General features: G+C 41.8%; 2 protein-coding genes across 11 annotated transcripts in view; both read right to left on the bottom strand.

Annotated features, from left to right (window-relative positions):
* Positions 1-77: 77 nt before the first annotated feature.
* LOC105893079 (methyl-CpG-binding domain protein 5-like) lies at positions 78-15,028 on the bottom strand. 7 transcript variants are annotated; one of them, XR_004165637.2, is made up of 9 exons: positions 14,092-15,028; positions 10,759-10,854; positions 8,185-8,743; positions 7,250-7,352; positions 6,109-6,289; positions 3,415-5,472; positions 1,605-1,696; positions 969-1,108; positions 78-430 (listed from the first exon to the last, which is right to left on the bottom strand). XR_004165637.2 is itself a non-coding variant. In XM_031584711.1 (7 exons), exons 3-7 carry the CDS (start codon positions 8,295-8,297, stop codon positions 1,680-1,682), a joined length of 2,472 nt encoding a protein of 823 aa, XP_031440571.1. In that variant the 5' UTR covers positions 8,298-8,743; positions 10,759-10,854; positions 14,092-15,028; the 3' UTR covers positions 1,397-1,679. The 7 variants fall into 7 exon arrangements, 4 of the variants coding, with proteins under 4 accessions (XP_031440571.1, XP_031440539.1, XP_031440542.1 ...); XR_004165638.2 differs by having other exon boundaries at positions 78-389; XR_004165636.2 differs by having other exon boundaries at positions 78-1,108.
* Positions 15,029-16,516: 1,488 nt separating this feature from the next.
* Positions 16,517-25,022, bottom strand: part of acvr2aa (activin A receptor type 2Aa) — a 33,962-nt gene continuing 25,456 nt past the window's right edge. For all 4 annotated transcript variants that reach the window (XM_031584657.2, XM_031584662.2, XM_012819449.3 and 1 more), the window contains 5 exons: positions 24,010-24,155; positions 23,300-23,414; positions 22,969-23,107; positions 20,937-21,067; positions 16,517-20,085 (listed from right to left, as the gene is read on the bottom strand). In XM_031584657.2, the coding sequence (XP_031440517.1) occupies positions 19,891-20,085; positions 20,937-21,067; positions 22,969-23,107; positions 23,300-23,414; positions 24,010-24,155 (726 nt within the window). In that variant the 3' untranslated portion in view covers positions 16,517-19,890. The remainder of the gene's footprint in view (positions 20,086-20,936; positions 21,068-22,968; positions 23,108-23,299; positions 23,415-24,009; positions 24,156-25,022) is intronic.

The raw sequence follows: 25,022 nt of genomic DNA, 5'->3' as shown, positions 1-25,022 counted from the left end.
AGGTGTTTATGGGAAGGTGTTGACCAGACTGGAGCGGAGGACAGGTGTTTATGGGAAGGTGTTGACCAGACTGGAGCGGAGGACAGGTGTTTATGGGAAGGTGTTGACCAGACTGGAGCGGAGGACAGGTGTTTATGGGAAGGTGCTGAAGGCACACGTGGCACCGAGGGCCTTGCTGAGACTGCTGTTTCTCCTCTTACTGGTGGATGTCGCATTATGGTGGGTTTATATCATTTTTGGGTGAATCCACCACTGCCTTGTAAGTGCCATTCATCTCTTGTGCCCCCCAGCAAGACGGTCCCTCTGATCTATGAAGCTTTTGATTTGGCAAGTCTGCCTGAGTCCACATTGACAAGGCAGAGAGCGAGACATTCTTTGCTATATTTCATCTAGAATAAAGAAAAAGGGGTTGAACTAATGAAGTCCAAATCTGCGGGGAAAAAGAAAATGTTACATAACATACAATAGATGTCTACCCAATCTTATAGTCAGTTTGTATGTCTAATGTCTAGTAAGTCTAAATGGCTTCCTAATGAGCAAGCTCATTCTAACGTTAACCACCAACACTGCCTTTTTTGTATCTGAGTTGATATGGATGGAAATATGGATACTTTGTTTAGACATTTTTTATTACATCACATAGTTGTTGTCAATTATACAACCTGGGAAAATCTCACATGCATTTTTGTTTATCACAGGGTCTATTCTCACGATAGATACAAAATGTAAAGACTTCTAGGGTTATAAAAATATCGCTTACCACAGGTTTAGGATTTTCATTTGTGTTGTGTTCAAGTGTTGGGTATCTATGGCAGCAGGTTATTTCTTTTTGTATTACATCTAACCATTTAGTCTTTATCTCTACAAATTGGTGTGCTAACCTTGTTACTGTACTGGTTGTGTCAGTCAAAATACAATTTGTACAACCCCTCAAAATATGGGCCACAATATTTAACGATGGAGCATACCTCCAGGATCCATTGTGAATCTCACAGTTCCTGCAGTTCTAGCTGTGATGTAATCAGGGGTATAGGTCTGCTCTGGACATTGCTGTAACCTTTAATAGACAGCAGATTTCCAAGACAGCATTTCATGGTGGAAGCATCACCTAGACAAATTCACAGGAACACAGTGGATTCACTTGATTTCGAAAGACAAACGATCTATCTAGCTCTGAAAAAACGTATCTATCACATTCAAATATAATCTACAAGCTGTGTAGCACCACACTGGCGAGACAGGAGAGATGTGTCGGTCCCAGTGGCTTTAGGGTAATGGCATGTTGATGAGTCACAAATACTCTGTCTTTGTACATTTGACAAACCCAGAGACAAACACAAACTCAAGTAGAAAACGGGTCTAGGAGGCCTTGTCAAAACAATTGCTCAACAAGAAACAGATTTCAGACTGGAATAAGACAAAAGATGGCCTCCTACGTTCTTACTGAGAATGACTCAATGAATGATGATGTAATCCTAAAGATTAAGGGCAGATGGGATGTTTGCGGGACAAAATAAAAAATGTTTGGGTACGATATTGAGGTTAACAAACAGAAAACACTTGGACTGAACCTAGTTTTGGTTAACAAACAAAAAATGACAAACCTCGCCAAAGCCACTGTGAGGCTTTTGGGGAACGTTTGGGGGAATCCACACAGCTTCCAAGTGACGGGAATTTAATCATTTATGTGGCGCTCCTGCATGGAAAGAGACATATGGAAGAGGGACCATACATTTCTTCCATTAGTTTCACAAATAACAAAGTACACAAACAAACAAACAAAGTTAAAGCAAACCATGATGGGATCACTCTCACACATCCAATCAGTGCTAGTTGATAAAGAGCTTTAAGAATGAACCTACTGTACTCAAAGGATAAAATCCCCACAACAAACACAGTTACAAAATGGCAGTAGAATATCTTATATGAATAATTTTCAGTGGAAAGCTAAAACGTAGTTGCTCCAATATAAAGAGCAATTCATTACATTACATATACAGTACATGACATAAATCAAGGATAACATCAGAAGGTACCAAAGACACTAACAGCAAGCTGTGACATTAAATCCACCAAACTGAGACTATAGAGTATACCATTATAATGAGCCACTGCTTCTCCATAAGCGATAACTCTTAAGCTGATCATAAAATAGGGTGTCACAAACCGCAATACCTGTAAACATTTTACCAATTGCTCACATAACTATCCAGATTGTCTTCTATTTTCAGGGTCTGCACAGAGTGAATCAAAAAAATTGTTCTATGGCAAAGGAAAGGGTTTGCCAGCTAGATCGAAAAGACATCTGAGCCAGACAAGGACAAAGCGATTGACGGGAGACAGCTAACACAGTAAAGCCAATAGCTTGGTGTGTCTTTGTGAGAGACGATAACTTTCATAGCCACAGGGAGCATGACACAGGCAGAGCTATGCAGTGTGATCCTTTGACAGTCTGCCAGGCCTTCCACAAAAGCAGATGAGACAATGACATAATATGTGTGAGGGAAATAATATAGTAGGGCCTGCTTTTCCACTTCGACAGCAAACATATTAGATATATAAGTGCCATTGTTTTACAATGATGCCTAAATTAAATGCTACATTTTGTGAGCACTGAATGAGTCGACTTATAACTTATAGTCTGTTGCTGGTTCCCTTGTCTGTTGGTTTTGATTTTTATACTGCTTTAAGAAGGCCCTGGGCTCTGTAAAGCACCTTGAGACTATTTTATTTGTTTTGGCGCTATATATAATTTATAATATAATTGAATTTAATTGAATTGAATTGAAAAAGAAGACATAATGAGATAGACCCATGGGTCCTATGGGCTCTATGGTTATTTATATATTTTTAAATCATCATCATAATGTGACAACAGAATAAACTAAACTTTTCTAAACAAGGTCCAGTATCTCAAGAAATCAAAATGGCAGAATAAAGCAAGATTAAATTAAAATGATACCCTTTCTTCCTGTGTGCAGTTTCTGCTTGTATGCTTGGGCTTAAAATAGCTCCCTTTCATTTGGCTAATGCTTACATTTTCACTTAGTCTGATAGCTTTGTGATGTTATATTTTTACATTGTGTGTGTCTTAGAGAGTGAGAAGTACGTCCAAGTACAACTGATGAAATTGTATGTGCTTAGCCTCCATTTTATAAATACGATTTAAAACAAACATTTTCAAAGAAGGGAAGAAAACAATTAATGGGCAACAGATGTAATTTCAAATAAGTCTAGTTGAAGAGGGCTTTGAAATCTGATGTTTCAGTAATAATACAAAAAATATTGTGTCTTTAATCAGTTCTTCCAAAATAATATTATGAAGTACAAGCGGATAACAAAACATTACTGCCAATACTCATGGAAGAGCAGAAGTAACACAGAAACATAGAAACAACATCTTACCTGACATACCTGAAAGTGTCTGAGCATAGCCATTTGGGATCATGGACGAAAAGGCTGGCCTGTTGTGGACGTGTGGGGTGTTCAGGGGGTAGTAATGGTGGCTGAGCTGCTGTTGGTGTGGTTTATGAGGGCCCTGGGATCCCATAGCTGCCTGTCCACTCTGACCCATCCAAGAGAGCTCTGCATGGGACTGTGGCTGATAATGATTCATCATGGCAGAAGGTCGGTCTTCGTTCATTCCATGTTGTTCCATGTTCTGGTACTGTGACAAGTCCATGCCATCTTGAGAGCGCAGCACCACCTGTTGACTTTGAAAGGGAGTACCTATAGATATCATGCCATCCCTAAAGGGAGACTGGGCTGACCCCCCTACGTAGTGGCCCATCTGAGATGTTCCGTTGTGGGTACCGCTCATGTTCTGAAGAAGCTGGGCCATGGACGTACTGCCCTTGAAACCGGGCTGCTGTGGAAGCTTTCTGACGAATTCCGAGGAACCAAGGAATCTAGAACCTGAGCCACCAAACTGGGACTCCGGCATGTTGAAAGCTGTGTTGTTACTGTTGCTAAGGTGTCTGTTCTTGTGGAATGCATCCCGCTGCTGGGCCATAAGTTTGTCACGTAATGCGGCGCGGCCACTCTGGGCCTCGCTCACTGCCGGGGGATGAGGGTTAGCTATTGCATTCATACTGTGATGACCACCGGGGACACCCGCCTCCGATTCACCACCGGCACATACGTTTGTATTAGCAGTCTGTGCTTTGGCTGCTGCAGACAAGAGAATACTTGCTGGGAACGTGGTTGGGTTGCGTTTATTAAGGATGTGGTTCATTCCCATCAAGGCCTGGTTGCTTTTTTGAAGGCCATCACCTGAGCCAAATCCTGCGTACTTGGGGTCGGAATGTTTTCTTAGCGTGCTGTTCATTCCCCCGAGGAAGTGGTTGGAATGGTCCTTGTAATTCTGAAGCATTTCAGATTTTGCAGTTGGACTTGATGGCATGACAGGGTAGGGGGAACCTAAAGAGGATTGTGGGGATTGTGAAAGGCCCTTACTAAGCCCAAATGAGGCCTGTGGTCCCGTGGGTAGCACAAAATCTCCATGGTCAGAAACAGAGGATGCTGAATGGGTACTGAGATGTTGAGTGTCTAGCCTGACAAGAGAGGAGGCTGCCATTTGCACTGGAGATGCAATCGGTGATGGTGAGATGGACAGCGGTGCATGGTGTTGACCCCTGCTTCCGTTACTGGTAGGACCGGACCTTGCTGTTGGCAATGGAAGATTGCTTGGTAATGGAACAGTGGTAGAGTGCATATTTACATTCATCTGTGGTACCTGAGAGTGGGCACTGGTCTGAAGGCTCGATGGATTTAGCCCCAAAGAAGAATGACTGGGAATGGGGTCCAGGATGCCAAGGGGGTCCGTTTCGGGGTTCACCTGCTGCTTTGCCAAGACACAAGGAGAAAGCTGTGGATGGTGAGAATTACGGTGGAGCACTGAGTGAGGCTTATGGTGAAACATGTCCATGTTCTGAGGGAAACTGCAAGAGCGTGGCTTCATGACCGGGCTTTTGGCAGCACTGGATGGAGATGGAGGGACGGTAATTCTGCCTGCCATGGCACAAGAGGGCTGGGAGGAAGGCAGGGAACTGAGATGCGAAGCGTGTAGTGGAGACAGGGGGGTTGTGGGCGCCCTGTTAGCATGGGTCTTCCCTGGACTACAGGTTCCTTGGAAGCCAGCAGACCGATCTGGACTCATGAGGGAATCACTTCTAGAGGAAGGGCCACCATCCAGGTAAGGGTGAGAGCCGGCCGCCCTATTGGGGCTAAGCAGCGCACTGAGCCGATGCCGGTAGGGCGATTTACGGTCTACGTGTTCACTTGAGCCTTGCTTTGTCCTGCTGTAGTTAGAGTATACATCCTGTTGAGGAGGGGAGCCCATATCATGTCGGAAGTGCATATGGCCATGCGTTGTCAATGGTGTCCGGTACGGCCTATTGCTGTCTTCAGGCAATGATCTTGTGGAGCCATCACGCTGAGGGTGAGACAGGGAACGTGTAAAGGACGCCAAACCTGAAACACACAAAAAATAATTTTTCAAGGATTAAAATAGTAGTACAACACATGCAAAATCCGTGTACAGAATGAAAATATGGTGAAGAATGATATCAAAAACAGCTGAGACCTTAGTAATAAAATAATAAAAAATAACAACAGGATGAAAAATGGCAACTTGAAATGCCGTGTTTAAAACAAAAAAAAGTATGTTCCACTGTCTGACATTTAGTTTTTTTTCTGTCACAAACAATATGCTGACAAGGTAAAACACATAGCATACCACCAGTGTAAAAAGCCCTGTGCTCAACTGAACATGAACAAATAACAATCTGGGGCTTGATCTCAGTCTGCCATTATGATTCAACTTTTATTTATCTAAAACAATTTAAACAACACATCAGAACTTACCGAGTAGTGTCTCAACACTACAGCATGATATCAGTCAGAGTGTAGCGAACATAGATAAGATGTTCACAGAGAATCTTTCATATTTGTATTGCTTGCAGATTCAATCATTCATAATTGATTTCATGATTGATTTTATGTTTAAAGAAAAAGCCAAACCATTACGACCATTATCAGTGGCTGGCATCATTCATAGTCATGTTTACAATAAACACCCACGAAAGAAACCTCAAAAGGTGAGCATACTTGTATCCCCACTTGGACTGGTGAGAACAAGCGAAGGGTTGGGTGACATCATGCTCTTGTGAAGGGTGGCTACTGCAATGATTTTCCTCTTGTGGATGCACAGCCTGGTGACGTCCTCATCTGCTCTGGCATCCTCAGTAGTTCTCTGCCTCACGGCAGCCCCAGGGTCAAAGTTGAACACCTACAATTTAATGGAAAAGTAGGTGCCAGGATGACTCTTCATGTATTCATCATTCTCAATTTAGTTTGGCTTTTGAGAATGGCATTTTTCCAGTCAGCGTAAGCTCAGAAGGAGTAAGGGGCTGTTTACACGACAAAGGTATGTTTTGAAAACAATGTTTTTGCTTTGCGTTTTCAAAAAGTTTCGTACCTATACAACACTGTTCTGAGAACTCATCCTCATCCACACAGACTTGCAAAAACTACTGAAAAAGCTGTTGCCTGCCAGGTCATTTTAAAATCACATTACTTACATAACCTATTCTGCAAGTTATAGCCTACAACTATACAAGATTATTATCAAAGCAATTGCACCACGAGACAAGATAAAATCTATTAATCGTTTGTCAACATCAGCAAAACGTGGTTTGGGCGAATAGAATTTCCCCAGTGAAGTGAACTGGATAAAGTTGGGGTTGTGTCATCATCGTTTTTCAAAAGCGTCACAGCGACGTAAGGGTTACATTTTCAAAAGATTACACTCTGGAACCCATTTTCAAAGGTTTGCGTTTTCAGGCCCCGGAACACTGTTGTTGTGTGGCCAAAAAAGGCCAAAACGCAGAAGAAAAAAAAAATTATGTTTTCACTGTTGTCGTGTAGACGGCCCCTAAGTCCATGACTTTAGCTTCACCAAAGTCTTGACCTAAAATAGCTAGAGGTGGAGATATAATATACACACTTTTCTTCAGGAATCGGTCAAGCCTAAATCAACACTGAGAACTCTTTAGTGCACAGTGAGTTTAGATCATCATATCATAGGGAGATTAACTGAAAAAGAAATATGCATACTAAGTAGATAAATACACTCGTATCACAAGCAAACTTTGGAAAGCAGGGAAATATTCACCACTCACATTTTAGCTAGACCATGCATTGGTACTGGCATTGAAAAAAATCAATAATAATCTCTGATGTTCTGTACCTTTGACAAAATGAGGGGACACTCCAAACCACACTTACAGGTACCATCTGTAAGCAGGTAACTCTTCACCTGCTCCAAGCAGGCAAGGACTGAACCACTGGGACTGTGAAATATAAAGGAATAAAGTCTCACTGAGATGGCGTACATTCCTGTGACTTTCCTACACAAAACATATCAATTAAAAAGCCTACTGCACATCCCTTCATAAATGTAACTGAGCCTCGGGGTAAGATACAAACCCACCCACCCACCCACCTCACACAAAGAACACCGGCAACATTATCATCTTGGAAAGAGCTCTGGCCACAGCAACAGCAGACACATGCAATATTAAGCTTTTGTCAGATGCAATTCTCTGTCACAAATGGGTGGGGGAATGCGGCTCGGTTAGAAATGATGGCGCCATAAAACACAAAATCCGGCAGCATTTTGCCGTTTGTTCAGGAAATGTGGCATCTGGAGGCCATATTATCGAAATGGGGCTGGCAGATAGGGGATGAACCTCATTCGCACCTTGGGGGTGTAATATAACTCTGCTGAAGCCGTTCTACTTGACCCACTCCGGTATTGAAAACCTTTGCAGCACATTTCCCCCGTCGTCACATAACCTTTTACTGAAATGCTTAGCAAAGACTTTTCTGCTTTCCAATCAAGGTAGCTGGCAGTAACTTCTTACTGAGACATGTAAGGCTAATGAAGTCAGGCTTATTTCAGCAGAGAGAGAACAAAGTCAAAAGTCAAAGCAGAAAAAATGTCAAGGAGACATTTCAGTTCAATGAACCTCCAGCGTAATATCATTCATATACACATGCGCAATATGCACAACCTTCACATTAGGGACTAAGGCACAGATGGAAAAAATTTCACAACATGCCACATGATAATTGTGTGTTCTTATATCTAATCAATAACTGAAGTATATACATTGACCCTACCTTATGTAGACAACCCTGGTGTGGTCCCCCTTCCGTTGCCAACCGATGGGCACCTGCGTGGCAGAAGGCAACCTCTGGGTGTCTGGGACCTCTATCGTCTTCATTGTGTTCATCCTCTCTGGGTCCAAAATCACACCCTCACACAAGGCCACATCAGCCTGGATAAGCTCATCCTTTGGAGTCTCTCAAAGGTAGATCAAAGAACCAGCAGACAGACTGCATTTTGCAATCTATTTGGCAGAATGATGCTCATTGCCAGTCTTCCGCACGGTTGCCTGGCATCCAGCCTCACTGACACCTTGGCTCTCCGGCGCCCTTCATCACCATTCCACCGCCGATGTCACTGCCAAGATGAGGTCATAGTGCTGTAAAGTGGGGGGCCGAGGAGCTATGAGATCAGTTGAGTCACTATAGGCTATCAGTCAAAATGGCTGTCAGAGAGACAGGGCAAATGCAAGCTTAGTGCTCATGTTGGCTGCTTAAACGTTGGGCCAGAGAGACAGTCTGGATGCTAATCATTGTCTTTGGTTCAATTCAGGGCATGGAAGACGTGATGTCCCTGGAAAGAAAAGAAATTCCAAAAGTAAGACCGTATCAAGGAACACCATTTTATTATGCACCTGTCACAACAGTGCATGTCATCTCATGCAGAGGCCCACCACTTCATTCGGTTGTCCAGTAATAATCTTTCAGTGCTTTCTAGTTCGTACAAGGATGCAAAACCTTTATAAAATAAAAATAGCTAAAGCTGTGGATACTGTGCAGCTAACAATGGTGTTTGTCTAATATCACAAATGTAGTAGTTCAAGAAAACAAAAATAAGTCAGGTTTGGGAGTAATGTCTAAGCTATTTAGCACTAAATACATGAACCATTTGGACATTATTCTTTCAAGGAATTAACCTTTATGCGTTTTTTACACTTTCAGTCGAAGTATGAAAGAATATGCCCTTCATAATTCTGTCAGTTTGGTGACCTACTTTTAAACATTTCTGTGCAGACTGCTTGGTGCCCATCTATACAGGCCCAATGTCATTTATCTGTATTTGAAATAGATATGAAGATTTCCAAAAATCATGAGCAGTATAATATCAGTCATCATCACACAGTTCAATAACTGTATGGATCAAGAACAAACGCCAAAATTGCAGACCTTTCATTCTGTCCATGACTGTAATATGGACATTCTGATTAGATCAGGTTGGGTCTCTCTCTCTCTCTCTCTCTTTCTATCTTTCTCTCTCTTTCTCTCTCTCTCTCTCTCTCTCTCTCTCTAACTATAAAAAGTTTGGAACATAGAGACACAAAGGTTTCAGAGTTTGGGCCAAACATAATTTCGGACGGATGAACAGACCGCCACAGATGGACAGACAGAGCAATTAGTGCAGGCTAATGAATCTCAACCACACTACAAGACATAGTCGCAGTCCAGATGGGGATGAGATAGTAAGCAGTTCTGTGCTTCCGAGAGCAAGAATCGACTCGAGTCTCATTAAAATAAACGTTAGAGGACTCCACAAATAAATATATAAGGAAAAGTGCCTGAGTCTTGCAGATCTCATCCATCCTCGCAGAAAAAGGTTGCAGCAGACATGAAAACTAATAAAAATGCACAGGGGGAAATATTACCATCTCATTGCCACTGGTGATCTCATTCTATCAGGTATTGGCTGAGGGCTTGATTAAAGTGGGGGATGGGGTAAATAAGAGAAGCCTTTTGCCATGGTGACAGAGTATGACTAAGCCCCTATGGTGGCAGTTGGAGTGACATCAGTTCCCGTAACAGGATGATGTTCAGGAGCCTGAGGGGAGATGAATCCCCACAGGGAGACCATCTATTTGCATGTCCACAGTTCAGCTCAAGACTTGTATAATATAGTAGTATAATTCTGTGAACTAATAAATAAAGAAAGAATCCTCTTTGAATGAGTAGTTTTTTCCAGACATTTTTTCAAAGAGTACACTATAAATATTTCAGGGACTATAAATAACATGAAATTATAAAACAGGCATGCATGTAGCCTTGTGTATACTCATGTCATATGGTGAAATGAAAAAGTCGTCACTATCAAAAACAAAAACTACATTCGGCTCAGATTATATTGTAAATATAATGAGTGGTGTATCATACACAAATTGATATTTAAGCTATTACAACATAACTTAGTACTAATGTCACCTTCTAAATTGAAGATATACTCCACGAAAGGTAACCACAAAGTGGAACCAGATAAGGCAGGCACATTCCATTGATTAGAAAATTTAAATATTTAATGAAAGTGACCCTTGCAACCAATTCCTGGGACAAGAAATCAAAATCAGCATGAGCAAAAGCGACCTTCCGGATACACTTTAGAAAATTAAGATGAATGGGCTGCTCCGAAGATGCTCCGAAGATGTTCCGTGCTCCATTCTGCGTGGCGTTATTAGGTTGAATTTGAAACATGGATTCAGAGCTGTCTTCATTCCTCACTCAGAAACCTGACGAGAAAAACCTTTATGCCTGGCCTCTATCTAGGGACATTTAGCTGCCATCCCCTGATAATGCACCTCAAAGAGTGTGAACCACACTTACTATGCATTTCTGGTGACAGATGACGCATCCAGGGCCAAGCATGCACAAGAAACTGCTAGGAATGAGAACAGGGCACCTTTGCCCTTTGATGTGAACCTGAAATGACAGGAAGTCAGAGGCTTAATGTGCATTCTGATGCACCCAAATCAAAATGAGTCCAATGATAGCTTGATTTTTTTTGGACAGGCAACCACACCAGTATAACTGTCTTGTACAAAATCTTGTCACATATTATTTTTCCAAGAATATAAAGCGATATATAATACAATAACAATGTTTGCTTTTATTGACAATATAATAGCTGCAATATCGTAACTACGTACACGGAGGAACTTCAATATGCTGCTCCCACACAGTAAAAAGTAGAGTGAGGCGCAAATCTCTCATGTGTTCGACAGCTTGAAGGGAAAGAGCGAGTTGAAATATAGGACAGGCTTGAAATTAAAGGTACCCTAGCCATCCCACCGGGGTGTCTGTATGTGCAAGTGTGTGTGTAAGGGTCGTGGCTGTACATCTGTGTGCTATATACTGCAAGGGAATATGTCAGTATATTTTTTGTTTCTTAAAGTAAAAATAATATACTAGATGACACTAGTCTAAGCACTGGCATATAGAATACAGATCACTGATCCAGATCACTGATCATATTTTTGCATCTTAACAAAATAGAGAGAGTTTCTGTGTATGCTTTTTTTTTTCAAAGACCTCCATGTACGGTACTTGGCATGTGAGGTGGAAGATGCAGCAGTGAGCATCACACCAACACTTCAAATATGGCTGAAAATCTCAGAGCAGCGTGCATTTAGCTCAGCAGTCGAACAGATGATTCTCCAGGGCCACATCAGAATGCATGGTGCAACTTCAGGTGCCCTAGATAGATGCAACGTGCTGCCTTGATGTTAGTTGACCTGCTTCACTCAAGAGAGCTCAATTAACCACTGTTGTTGATCTGAAACTAGCTCAAAATTAGTCACAAAAATAGAATAATGGAGTTTTAGAAGTCAACAGCTGTCCATGAGAACAAGGGGTACTATGTGAACTATGGAAGTAACGTTAATCAATTTAAGTTGGAGGGCTACTGTGATTGACTATATCAGCCTATAGTAATGTTATGACAATGACTAAAATTGGGCTCAATGCCAAAAATATATCTACAAGTAAGACACAATTCTACAGAACTGAATAAATATGTGTGCATATGGTCCTGTTGACAGGATCACTGACGTATTAGGTCTAGGTTGAACTGTATTGTTTCTGTAGTGTACAAAGTTGTATCAAACATCTATGACCTATTGATGTCTGCTGAGAGAGGGACAAATACAGTCTTAACTCTTAGTCTTAAGTCCAGGACATGCGATAGGCCTAAATCATCTTTATATTTTGAAGTTTCTTGAAACATTAGCATTCAACAATAATGCCTTAAAACACTGAAAGCTGAAATGGAACCTAGCGATTTTTGTAAAATTGGAAAGTCTTTCTTTTTAAACCTTTTTTATGTTTTAGATCTGACATTTCAGCTCAGACGTTAACGTGGCAAGTGATGTGTGCATCATATGCACTCTGTTTATTGCTCACAGTATTGCTAGGTTTGTTGAGATGCCAGAATTCGAACAAAAGTGATATTCAAAAGCAGAGGGAAGGTTCAGCCCATTTGAGCCAATGCAAATATGTCTTGATTACTGTAGCAGGCGAAGCTTTCACTATGAGAGACCTTCACCAGGGACCACTTGCAATAATGCCTGACAGACCAACAGCTCAATTTTACTTTTGATAGTTGTAACTGAGATACAATACCGTAGGGGCTCAGAAAACAAGATATATTAAATATCAAAAGCTGTCCCTTCACTAGACAGCATCATAATGAATGGTTAATGGGACTGGTCTGGAAAATGGAAGCACACAATTTTCAAAAAGGCCAAGTTTTTAGTTGTGATCCTCTACCAAGTACACAAACCCATATGACAAAAACAGCCTATAAATGTGATTAAAAATGCAAATCATTTTTTATGGACTTTTTAATACACATGAAAAAAGTTTTTAAGACAAATATAATGCCATCTTTTATGGGTAACAGTATGTGGATAAACTCAGAAGAAAAGCATTTTCAATATTGTTTTTTTTTGGGGGGGGGGGGGGGGGGGGGGGGGGGCAGCTACTTAAGGGTACATGATAGATGAAAAATCTTTGATCTTATCTTAGTTCATTACAGGCTAAAAGCTAATAAGACAATGATTGTCCATTTGTATTACAATCAGATGGCTGGAACTAGAATTACAGTAGTTTGTGGTTCAAAGTTAATCTAATGAAAGTCTATTAATTCTGACAGAATGTAAGCATTAGAAACAGGTGAGTGTGGAAACCAATGTTCGCAGGATCAAGCACAACAACAAAAATATATGTAAAAATACATGAAAATATATGTAAAAAAACGAATGTTTAGAGTGACAGACTATACACCACAAGAATACATTTTAGTCTACATGATCTTTTTTCTTCTGATAATCTGCCTGTCTATTCATAGGCCTTTGTGGTATTGAATTTCCAATGGATTGATAGTTCCTATAACACATGTATAATTCTGAAATGTCTGAATTGTGGCTTCTGTGCTGCAAATAGACCTGAACAACTTGTTGATTGTAATTCTGTACAATCAAACACTGTACCAGGGAGGGGTGCCAAGCTATCACTTCTGATACTTGGTTTAAGAGAAGATATTTAGTTAATCCTGTCGCTTATGGCATTTCACCAATAATATTTATGTCTGAACTATAAGGATTAAAGTCATTGTTAGTTTGGAGGTCTGGCTGCATCTCTACTAAAGTAACATTACCGAGCTTTGGCCATCACAAACAAGATGGAACACAAGGTATGTTCAGAATCAGATAATGTAGTTTGCCTGCTAAGCTTATTGGTAGCCCAAGAGTTCTGGTATCATCACACTAAAAATTGGTTGACAATATTTCAGATGAAATCGGGGGAGGAAACGCATTGTGACAGTAGACATGTAAAAATAAGAAAACTTAAATGGTTGACAGTTAGCTAGCTGAAGGTTAACGACAGCACATACTATTTAATGTACAACCGGTTCATAATGGTCATATAATAAAACTATAGATAGATCTATACATATATATATATATCGTTTTCTCTAAAATCCTCCATAACAACAGCAGGATCGTATTTGACCCTACATAAAACTGAACAGCAGGATAAGACAGCAAGCAAGCTAACATTACTGTATTACTGTCTCCATTCACTCAGCTGGCAAACACTCAAAGCTACGTTCAGGATTTTCTCCAAGCAAATATCTGGCTATAGCTAACAGTTACCTACCTTTGAAGTCCTACGCTGTGAGGAATGACATGGCATGGGTTGCTGGGTTTCATTTAATTCTGGTTAGGCATCCATGTATTTGCCATAAAGAAGGATTCTTGCTCACAGATGTATCAAACCATGGACAGATACGATAGAGAGACAGGAGAGGGTTGTGCAGGGGGTAGGTCTGTACAGGAGCTGAGACAGGCATATGTCTTCATTCGTCTTTTTAAATTCAGTATTCTTAAAGATATGCTCTCTACTTTATCCATCTTCATCGCATTCCTTGAATATAACCGGGCATGAAATAAAGCTTAGCTGCATGACAAAAACTGGTTAAATTCTCTTCTAAAATAAAAATGAAAAGGCTTCCGATTTCAAGTGCAGCTGCTGTATCTCTTCAGGCTTGTTGGGATAGAAGGATGGAGCTTCTCATTGCGCGTGCGCCACAGCTGGAGTCAAGAGGAGAAGAAATGTCCCGTCATGCACCTCAACAGAAAGGGGAAAATCATAGACATATGTCTATGGGGACAATTCTCTGGTAGGGGTCGAAACAATTACTTTAATTTAAAAAGTTTACAATAATAAGTTATTTTTGCTCTGCCATAGATGATGCGAGCTGATTGGATAAGAATGATAAGGACGACAAGCAGCAATGCTGGATGAATTTGCAGCTTTGCTTTGCTAATCTCTCCGGATATATGCCTATTTCGCCCAGTGCCGAACGACCTCTTTCACTTTAAACATTCACTTACAAATGTGCTGCATAAGTGAGAGCGCATGGAACTTGTCATTTATGTGCGGGGAAAAAACAGCCTTTGGGACTTGTAGATTCAAGCAGTTGTAGTTATTGAGTGTTTGTACAAGAAAAAGATCCAAGAAAATAATTGTGAGGAAAATATTATACAATTGTGCAACTCTCATTGCACGAGTTTACATAGCCCTTTAAGGTTTATGGTGATGATTTTCGAATGAGCAATTTTTGTTTTACTCATAACACTTTTGCACTACCCTGCAATAGTTTAGCGTTCCCTTATAATACTTTTGCATTACCTCACAATACTTTTGGATTAGCGCGCAAAACTGTTGTGCGGAGCCTCTTAAGGGTCATAGTGATGATTTTTTTAATGAGCAATTCTTGAGTTCCCTCGCAATAGTTTTGAATTGCATTGCAATATTTTTTTATTCCCTAGCAATACTTTTGCAAAAGCAGCTCAGAAAAAAGTCACTATCATGGCCCTTAGGGGGCTCCGTACGAATTTACATACTGATGTGCAAATTTTGTCCATGACTTTTTTTGCATTCGCACTTTGATAGGGGTATGTGAATATATTTTGCACCACGCTCGCTGCAGCAATTATAGCAAAAATCTGGGTGTATGATTTCCTTAATTTGTGATGCGTAGCATTTGTGCTCCTGAAGTGAAGAATTTGAGAAGGTGTAACTGTTAAGTTTGTGAAAGAGGGGAAAAAAATCAACACCTTCACACTTTTTGATACAGGTGTGTGAATCTGTTTTACAACATATTCACTGCAACTGTAGCAAAACTACGGAGCCACGGTGGTGATTTTTTCTGAGCTATTTTTGCGTTCCCTAGTAATACTTTTGCATTCACTCGCAATACTTTCACTTTAGCAATTTACTTCATACTTCTTGCGAGGAAACACAAAACTATTGTGAAGGAACCGGAAAATATCTCTGAAAAACAAAATCACCACCTTGACCCTTAGGGGGCTCCGTAGTTTTTCTTCTGTTGCCGCAGTGAATATAGTGAATACAGAATAAAGGGTGCTCCGTACAATACTGAAGGTATTAATTTCCTAATTTGTGATTCGTACAATAGGATTTGTGCACCTGCAATAAAGAATTTGAGTCTGCAACTCCTAAAGCGTTTTTCTCTGCGATTTAAAATGTACTGTTTCCTACAACTAGCCAACAAATTCCACGTTGTTTTGCTCCAATAATACCTTCATAGTATATTTACTGGTTTTAGATCGGATAGTTTTTACACCAAATACAAACCGCAATAGAGGTGGAACCCTCCCCCAGACCCCCGTTTTCAGGAGGACTCGGTCACTTGTTGACAGATTTCGGGAAGAAAAGCCTTCACGTCAACGAAACTAAACGAACCGAATCGAACAGTAACAGCAGTCCAAAAGTTGTAGTGTGAAAGCACCTGTAAATGCAATTCCTGAGCTGACTGTCAAGGGTCTCATATAATCTGTGAGACTTTACTGCCTCCTTCAGGTGCATTAGAAAACGACCCATGATGTTTCACCTATGCTATAAACTAGCACCTATACTGTATTTTGAAACATGTGTATGCACATACTAATTTCGAAATGCAACAAGTCAATATACCTTAATGTGTCTTGTATGTATTGTACCAGAGAATTCACATAACATTTTTTACTTATATCAAAAATACACAGAGAGAACACAGTTCAGAGCAGTCACTATACTTTACTTGAGGGGAGAAGCATACCATTTCATTTGTACAATATTTCACAATCACTTCTGACCAGGCCCTGAATTTGTTAAATATCAGTTAAACAAAAAAAACAAAAAAAAAGAGGAGAAACGCGGCAGGTCAGCTTTGAGAGCAGGGCAGTTGGCTTTGCACCCATGATGGCTAATTTTGAATGATGGTGACAGTTGCTTCACATGGTATGTGAGAGGTAAATGTGTCACTGCGCATCTGCTGTTGTGAGAGTAGAACAAGAAAAGAAAAAAATCTGCTGGTCAAATTCCAGTTGTTGTTGTTGTTCTCTAAGCATTGCACTGCAAGACGCTCCCTACACAGTTTGTTACACGTTGTGATGACGCCGACTGCCGACTGGGAGATCTGAGGTAAAGGATATACTGATCCAGGGTGTTTGACGCATTGACCAGAAACCTTTCTTCTGGTTAGAAAGATAACTTTGGGCCATGACATAAATTAATAAAAACAAATTTAAAATACCAATATACAAAATAAACACAGATAAAATCTTTTTTTTTCTTTAATAATATTATAAAGGATTTTTTTCTTTGCTTTTTTCGCCTTGAGACCATAAAAAAAAACCTCATGCTAGATTCACAATCTAAAACAACATTCATATATACATAAGTGTGCATTTGCAATCCAGTCATCTGATAATCATGTTGGGGAGGTTTGGCTTTCTTTGACAGAAAAGTATAGGGCTCATGCTCCTGTTTGACTGACTTAAATAAAAATCTTGTCGTCACGTGAGAAAAAGAAAGACATTTCACAGACGGAGATGCATGTATGTGGCAGCGAAGCACCTGGAAACCACAACCAACCACCGAACAGCAATCAGTCCTGTCATGCGAAGCCCACAAATAAAAACTTTAGTGTTTTATAAACAGGAGGGGGAAGGGAATAAAATCAACATTCAAAAATAATACTGGAAACCCTCTCAGCCAAAAAAGCTTTGAGAACATGGCTACATAGATGCATACTGACAAATCTGAGAGATTGCATATACGCCTCCCCTGTCCCACCCTGCTTGCATGACTCGCTGTCTCTTTCTCCCCCACACACACAACCCACTTCTACAATCACCTCACTGAGGTCCTGAGAGAACGTCCAAGCCAACGGTCATCACCACTGCTCCCCTCCCCCACCCCCCCAATGCATTACATTAAACACAGGCAACAGGCTGACACCTGTTCAGACCAATGCCAAAGCACTACCCCAATCTCAGGAAGCCACTAGTCTGGTCCCAGCCTGGCGTTGGCACAGCGCCTTGTTAGATCTTCCTTTTCGCTTAACGTTTTCCACATTCTGCAGAGCATCTGCGTGACTTAAGAAGCAGCTAGTGTAGAGCTGATCAAAATCCAGATGCTACATTTGTCAGTCTAGGCTTTGGTGGTGGTGGGCCAGCACATGCCCCCCCCCCCTTCTCCAGTGAAGCTCAACTGCATAAAAGTAGGCAGACCAGAATCTGTCAGAGTGTCCCTGAATAGTTCTTTATGTGGAAAAACAAACGTACGCTGAGATTATCAGGGAGAATGGAAGGGGGTCTTAGAGCAATAAACCAGACTAGTTGGAGAGCAGCAACAGAAGCATGGGAGCGAATCCGCCACATTGCCCACAGCGCAGAACCTGTCATGGCACCAGTGCCTCCAGACGCGTCAGCATGGCGTGGCATACAAACATCCCTTCCATACTCTAAGGGGGGAGGTCTGAGCAAGTAACCATCAAACTGTCCCTAAGCTATAGCCTGAAAGTCCTGCAAGTGTGCATGACTGTATATGTACGCCCCTCCGACAAAATTAAATTAAATATAAACCCAAAAAGGTGAGTATATCTGTGGCACCAGAATGAGAGCAGCTGAAGGAGGGAGGGAGGAGGGGGCCAGAGAGCTTCCTGAGACGTACTGAAGTACAGTGATCACAGCAGACACAAGGGAAAGGAGAACGTCTCCACCAATGCAGACGAGGTACAAAAACACGAGCAACACCCGGACAATAGATAACGGGAGATAAAATCGGCTTTAGAAAATGAAAAACAAACAACATAAAACATTAAAATGTTTCCATATCATATACCAGTGTCATACTTTCCCTACCCATCAGCCCCACATATAAAGAGACAAAAAAAAAGAAACAAAACAAACACAAAAGGCATGCACATACGTCAATCATTTTGTGGACACTGCAAATCTACAAACGGGTTAAGTGCTTTCATGTCATTTTCACTAAATTCATATTTTCAGGGATCTTTTTTTTTCTTCTCAATCTCTCTAAAAATCAATCGTACATAAAATAACAATCACCACAATGATTAAAAAAAAGGAGAGGGATGGTCACATTATCAACAGCAGGGGGGGGGGAAGCAGAAGCAAAAATATCTTAAAAAGGCAGAAATACTGGTTTATGAATGGCCTTTTCATCTTGGCATACTCAGATTTGTTGGAAAAAAAGAACTCTTACACCCCTGCAAGTGTTTGAAAGTCTTCACTGCCTAACATAGGTCATCTAAATGCTCCATAGTGTTTTGCTGTTTTAGTGCTGAGAATAAAAGTTTTATAGATCTGATGAGAGACTGAGGTATACCTTGTAGAAAGAAGTTGGTAATTTTTTCCCGTTAAGAAATGCTTCAGAAAAAAAAAAGCAAATCTTAAAAAAAACTTTTGATTTCTGTGACATCTCACTCTCTCTGATATAGTTTATGTACAGCAGCAATACACTTGACATTCAGAAGCTGTTTCTTATTGGCATTGCAATAGTCATTCGTGAGAACACAAGATCAACTGATGCATTTCAAAACCAACATTACCCTTTTTTTTTTATTATTCATACTGAAATGAAATGAACAGTGAGCTGATGCTCGTTGTCCTCTTCTTACTCTGCAAAGGACGTCATTGTTCCTTTCCACAAGGGACATCAGCGGAAGTTTGACTTTTTAAATACAGCCGTCCAGTCGTCAAGTAGTGAACAAGAGTGTCCATGCAGTGAGGGCTCCCCTTAAAGAGTTCGGCTCTGTGGACTTCCCCCAACTGTGTCCAAAGGACCCTAAAGAGAGTCGTTAGGCACACATGTAGCTATGCAATAAGACCTGGAGTAGGCCTATGTCCTTTCAGTGACTAAACCACGTGACTGTCCTCCTGCCTGTATGTACAATCCAGGGGTGGGAGTGGGGTGGGGGGGGGGGGGGGGGGTTGGGGGACGCCACCAGTGCGTTCCTGGGTTCATTGGGTTTATCTGTGTCGTCTCTCTGTTTATTTATCACATCTTCTTTTTCTCTTATTTATTTCATATTTTTTTTACATCCGTGTTTGTTTTTGTTTCTCAGGCAGCGCCTCCGGCTAGTCAGAGGCTGGATTCCTTTGGCGGGTAGTCCACGTTGGTGACCATGGTGACCACGGTGACAATCTCCTCGGGCGCGGTGACGTTGTTCAGCCGCTGCATCTGAACCACGCGCTCCTCCACGCAGCCTGCCGACAGCCGCGCTTCCGCCTCGTGGTCCCAGCACTCCTCGATGGTCTCGCACAGCATGACCAGACCCTGGAGGGGCAGAGAGAGAGAGAGAGAGAGAGAGAGAGAGAGAGAGAGAGAGAGAGGATGAGAAAGAGTAGAGAAATTTAAAATGACAAAAGTGAAAATAAAAAGGGAGTAAAGAGACCAAGAGAGAAAGACAGAATAATGCAGGCGTGTCAGTTTTCACCTGACAACTTACACTTGACAGCCCCAAAAACACAAGAAAAAACACTGGAATACACAATAATTGCTCGCTGAACACCATCTCCCGTTTCTCCCAGAGTTTCAGAGTTGTGTAGACTAAATGATATGACTGTGCCACATAAATCCACACTGACACCTCCTCTATGTCCCAGCATGGTCCGTATAATTAGAAGTGTGAATGAAATGAGCCCGTCGGGCCCAGAGCTGAAACACCTGGCTGCCACTGCTGGAGCCCACCGAAGCAGCTGGAACGACCTTCAATGGTCTAATTAACTACGCTTTCCTCCAGTCACTTCTCGTACTATTTTAAGTCTCAAACTTAAAAAAAAAAAAAAAAAAAGTTTAAATGCTATACCTATGCTGTATATGCTGGACACTGATTTTGAGGTGCCTGAACAAAGGGCCTTGTTTGTGGAAACCAGGCTGAGTAACAGCAGGAGGTGACAGGGACAATACTGGAGGAGTTATGATTAATGATTAATCACTATGAAAAGCAAGTTGTGCAAACCCCACTCCTTTTTTACTTTATTATATGAACCCTAATCTTGCAGGCTGACAACAGGCGAGCTGTGTGTGTCTGAAAGCCTGCTGGCTCTTGTCGTGCCGCATCCAGTTCCAGTGTGTGTGTGTGTGTGTGTGTGTGTGTGTGTGTGTGTCCAGGAGCTGGGGCTCACCGGGTGTTTCTGCCAGCACTCCCTGAGGGTTGGCCTCAGCTTCTTGTGCACCACCACCTCCTGCATGTCCTCCAGCGAGGGGTGCTGGCCCACCTCCTCCTCAAAGGGCAGCATGTACTCGTCCACTGGGCCTGAGGAGAGGACACAGAACACACAAGACTTCAGACGGCTGGGAGACAAATACAGCTTTACGCAGTCAGCATTGTCATCTTTTTATCCAAATTTTGTTGTATAAAATGTATAAATGCATAAAACCATCATTCATGAATCTGCACCCTGTGCTCCAGTGTTCTTGCTGATGATAAACCAATAAAAAAGAAACAACGAACCACTTATAATTGGTTTATGAAGAGGCCGTCACAAAACACTATCAGACTCAGCACACATACATATACACACACACAACTGTATTGTTTACTTAATTTGACATCAAATTTGTTCTTCAATTAGTCATGGCACAAGGGGGCCTGACACAACCAAGGTCGAGACTAGTCACCTCCTAGATCAGGGGTTTTCAACAGGGGGTCCGTGGCCCCCTGGTGGTCCGCGAAGGCATTGCAGGGGGTCCGCGACATGAGCCTATGTTGATCAGTTTACCATTGAATTTTTTATTTTTATAAATTCGCTTTGATATTTCAACACATTTCCAGATTACTCTTGAATATTGTGAAAATATCGTCTTATAGGCAGAATATCTGTGCAGGGGGAGGGGGCGTGGCAGCGGTGGTTACAAACATGCACGCGCGTGCAGGCACATCAGTGGGCCGCAAATTACTTTCTAGTCAGAATGGTGGTCCCTGGGACAAAACCAGTTGAAAACCCCTGTCCTAGATGATTTGCTTATACCAAGTAATTTTGTCTGAAATCTAGACAACTAGGTCACTTCCACTAGCTTTTTAAAAATATTTGATATTTACTGTATATTAAATAGTTTTTGGAGTTAATCCATATCCCATTTGGAGGGCAGCATGAGCTCTAGGGGGTGCCAAACTCATGTTTTCTGTGCTGCTTGAACCTCACAGAATTTGAAATCATTACTGCCATCACCAAACAAACACTAAGGGTTGAGTTGTGAGACATAGACCCTCTATTCTCAAAACAACACATTCTTTGCATTGTTTGTTGCATCTCTATACAACACATTCACTTGCCCAGTTTTGTGTGGGTAAAAACTATTGTGGAAGCAGCCCTTAATGCATATAACCTTAGTGTGGACAAAAACAAATAAACCATCAATGGGGATCAGAGAAGGTCGTCACACATGACGACCCTCGCCACAACATCCCCTCTCCCCATAAGGTCTGGCATGGAGCGGCTCCATCAACGCCAGACAGTAATAATCAATGGCAGAGACCCTGGGCAAAGTCAGGGGTAGTGAGCGTGCAGGGCCGGCTGGCCCTGTAGCAGGTCGGAGGTCAGTTCAGGGTATTTTACCCCCAGGACACGAAACATGTATGACCTCACATCAGTGGGAAAGAGAGCATGTAAAAAAAAGACAGGTTCTTTGTGCCCTAAATGGCCTACTCTGATGAACGCAACTTCCTGGCATTGGATTGTTGTTCTCTCATTACAAAGCTGTATTACGACAGCTGTGGTCAAACTGCATGGAATTACAACAGATTTGAATTTAAATGATAAACCACTGAATGCCAGTGTAAAGACTCTTTGAGAGAAGAAACTCCCCATACAAACATCTTCCTGTTCACATGTTTTCAACCTACCTCTGCGACCTACATGCAGAAACCCAACCTCAACCTGTAAACAAATTATTTCCCTTTCAAAACTTATCACCACATCCGATCCAAGATTACTAACTTTAATAACAGAAATCCTAAAAAAAAATAAAAAAATCTGCCATTACCATAAGTGTGATCAGCTTTTTTTTAGGGTCTCCAACTGGACATTTTGTTTCTAGAATAATCACTTCTCATCACTTTATTTCTAAAAGTTCTCGAACTTCTCATGACCTACACATGCTTTAGTTAGCAGGCCTGGGCCTGCTTTAGGGTGTACATGTCACAGGACGTCTTACCGTCAGCAGCTGTGCAGCGGGCAGCGAGCTCCCACAGCACCAGGCCTACGGCGTACATGTCTATCCTCAGGAAAGAGTCCCGCTGGAAGTTTATGGCGCCCTCCAGCGCCTCTGGTGCCATGTACCGCCGCGTCCCCACCTTTAAACCAGAAAGGTCAGAGGTCAGATTTAGGGTTAGAGGTTCAAGGGGTTCACAATACGTCCAAACGTGAAAGCCAGGAGTGCCACTTCAGACATAATGAGACAAGCCTCAGTATTCCTTTTAGGCCTTCCAACCTTTAGTACGTTTCTGGACTGGTTCACTGCTCCTAAGAGCTCTGTGAGTACCCACCTGTCCGTGTGTGTCTCCAGCTGACTTGCCAGTATCGAACTTCAGGGCCAGGCCAAAGTCTGCAATGCAGGCGCTCAGGTTGGACTTGATCAGCACGTTCTTGCTCTTGATGTCTCTGTGTGTGCGGGGATACAGTGGGATATAAACAGGATACAGAGGCATGTTAAAGACAATTAGGCTTTTGAGATTTGAGCCATGTGAGCCATGTGAGCCAACCTCTTAAGGCAAAGCGATTAAAGTGCAGCTACTGATGAGAGAAACAGCACACACAGCGTGAGCGCTACTTGAGTGCCAGGTCTTGGCTATGAAAACTATTTGTCAGGAAATTGCTTAGAATATATCACACAGTGTTCCACCAATGTGCATTACTTAAGCACTCCATCTTTAAGTGTTCTGTAAATAGAATGTTCTTTTAACATTTTATTAAAAATAAATCTAATTTCCAATGCAAAGAACAAGACGTCTTCAACCAAAGCTCTGTAATACTATCAACATTCTACACTGTTGTATGTTGTTTTGTTTTAAAAAAAGATAGCAAGTCCAAACCCCCCTGTATGCAATATTGATAATACTTGTACTTTGTAAGTTAACAATGCATTATGTCTTTCACCTTCCTGTCAGTCATGAATGATGAAAAATATTCTCTTAAATCTAAATGTTAAGTGATGCAGCAGCGGCCGCCTGATTGGGACATGTGATGTGGGACTGACCGGTGAGCGATGGCGGGTTTGTGGCCATCTCTCAGGCCAGGAATGTCAGCATGCAAGTAGGCCAGCCCACGAGCCATGGTCTGGGCAATATGGCACAACTCGCTCCAAGACACCACGTTGGCCTTCAGGAAGTCCGTCAGAGAACCCTGTGCAACAAGAAGGTGCATGCAGATTAAATACAAATCACACTGTCACAGGATAACACTGTAGAATGACCAAAAATAAAACAACAACATCATAGTTTTCTTGTGTATATAGGCATGTTCTTGAGGCATATTATCATTCCTCAGCTGATCACTCTCACAGTACAGCTAGGAGGAATGTTTATTATTAATGGTTGGAGTGTTGTTATTTTTTTCACCACTAGGGGGCAGAAACTTGCACTGTGGCACAGGTTGTTTGAGGCCTTGCTGTGGGGAACGAGCTTGGACAAGGTAAAGGTCATTGTTCTCACTGCCAGCCGTACAACTGACTTGAAATACAGCGCCCCTGACGTAAAAGGCCCTTGCAGTAGTAATAGAGCCTGGTTAGGCAAGGTCTGATGCTAAATCCCAGTAAGGGCAACTTAACAATAAGTATATCCCATAGGTTTGTACAACTGAAGTGGCCACTGAACTAACAATGTCTTGAATCATTGTTGGGTCCGGTCTTCTGTAAATATTTACCAGTACTTCCACTGGCAATTACATATTAAAGCACTCCTAAAGCCATAAATGTCTACAGTGGCAGGAGGGGTCAAAGTTCAGCAGGAAGTGAAACTGGGAGGGACAGTCATAATCCACAAGCAGACAAATGTTCCATTACAGACTCCCCCACGGGCCCAAAACTCGTTAAAGCCACAGGATAAATATACGGCAGGATGGCTCTTCCTTGCTTTAACCTACACTTAAACTGCTTTGGTTACTTTCACATAAGTTACTTAGGTTTGTGTATTATGCCTTGTCTCACTTGATAATGGACCTAATTGCATTCTCCACAGGCCTTATGACTTCCATCGGTCAGGTGATACGAGT

Source organism: Clupea harengus, chromosome 2 (genome assembly GCF_900700415.2).
Source record: "Clupea harengus chromosome 2, Ch_v2.0.2, whole genome shotgun sequence".
In the NCBI taxonomy this organism is placed as follows: domain Eukaryota; kingdom Metazoa; phylum Chordata; class Actinopteri; order Clupeiformes; family Clupeidae; genus Clupea; species Clupea harengus.
Note: the sequence above shows the minus strand (reverse complement) of the source record. Positions and strands in the feature narration are given on the sequence as shown.

Excerpts from the sequence above, each read along its gene's own strand:
- LOC105893079 (XM_031584679.1), bottom strand. The coding sequence starts at position 8,297 with ATGAACACAATGAAGACGATAGAGGTCCCAGACACCCAGAGGTTGCCT. Across the intron at positions 7,353-8,184 it reads ACCAGGGTTGTCTACATAAG|TCCCAGTGGTTCAGTCCTTG; the intron begins GTAGGGTCAATG and ends TATATTTCACAG. Across the intron at positions 6,290-7,249 it reads GTCCCCTCATTTTGTCAAAG|GTGTTCAACTTTGACCCTGG; the intron begins GTACAGAACATC and ends ATTAAATTGTAG.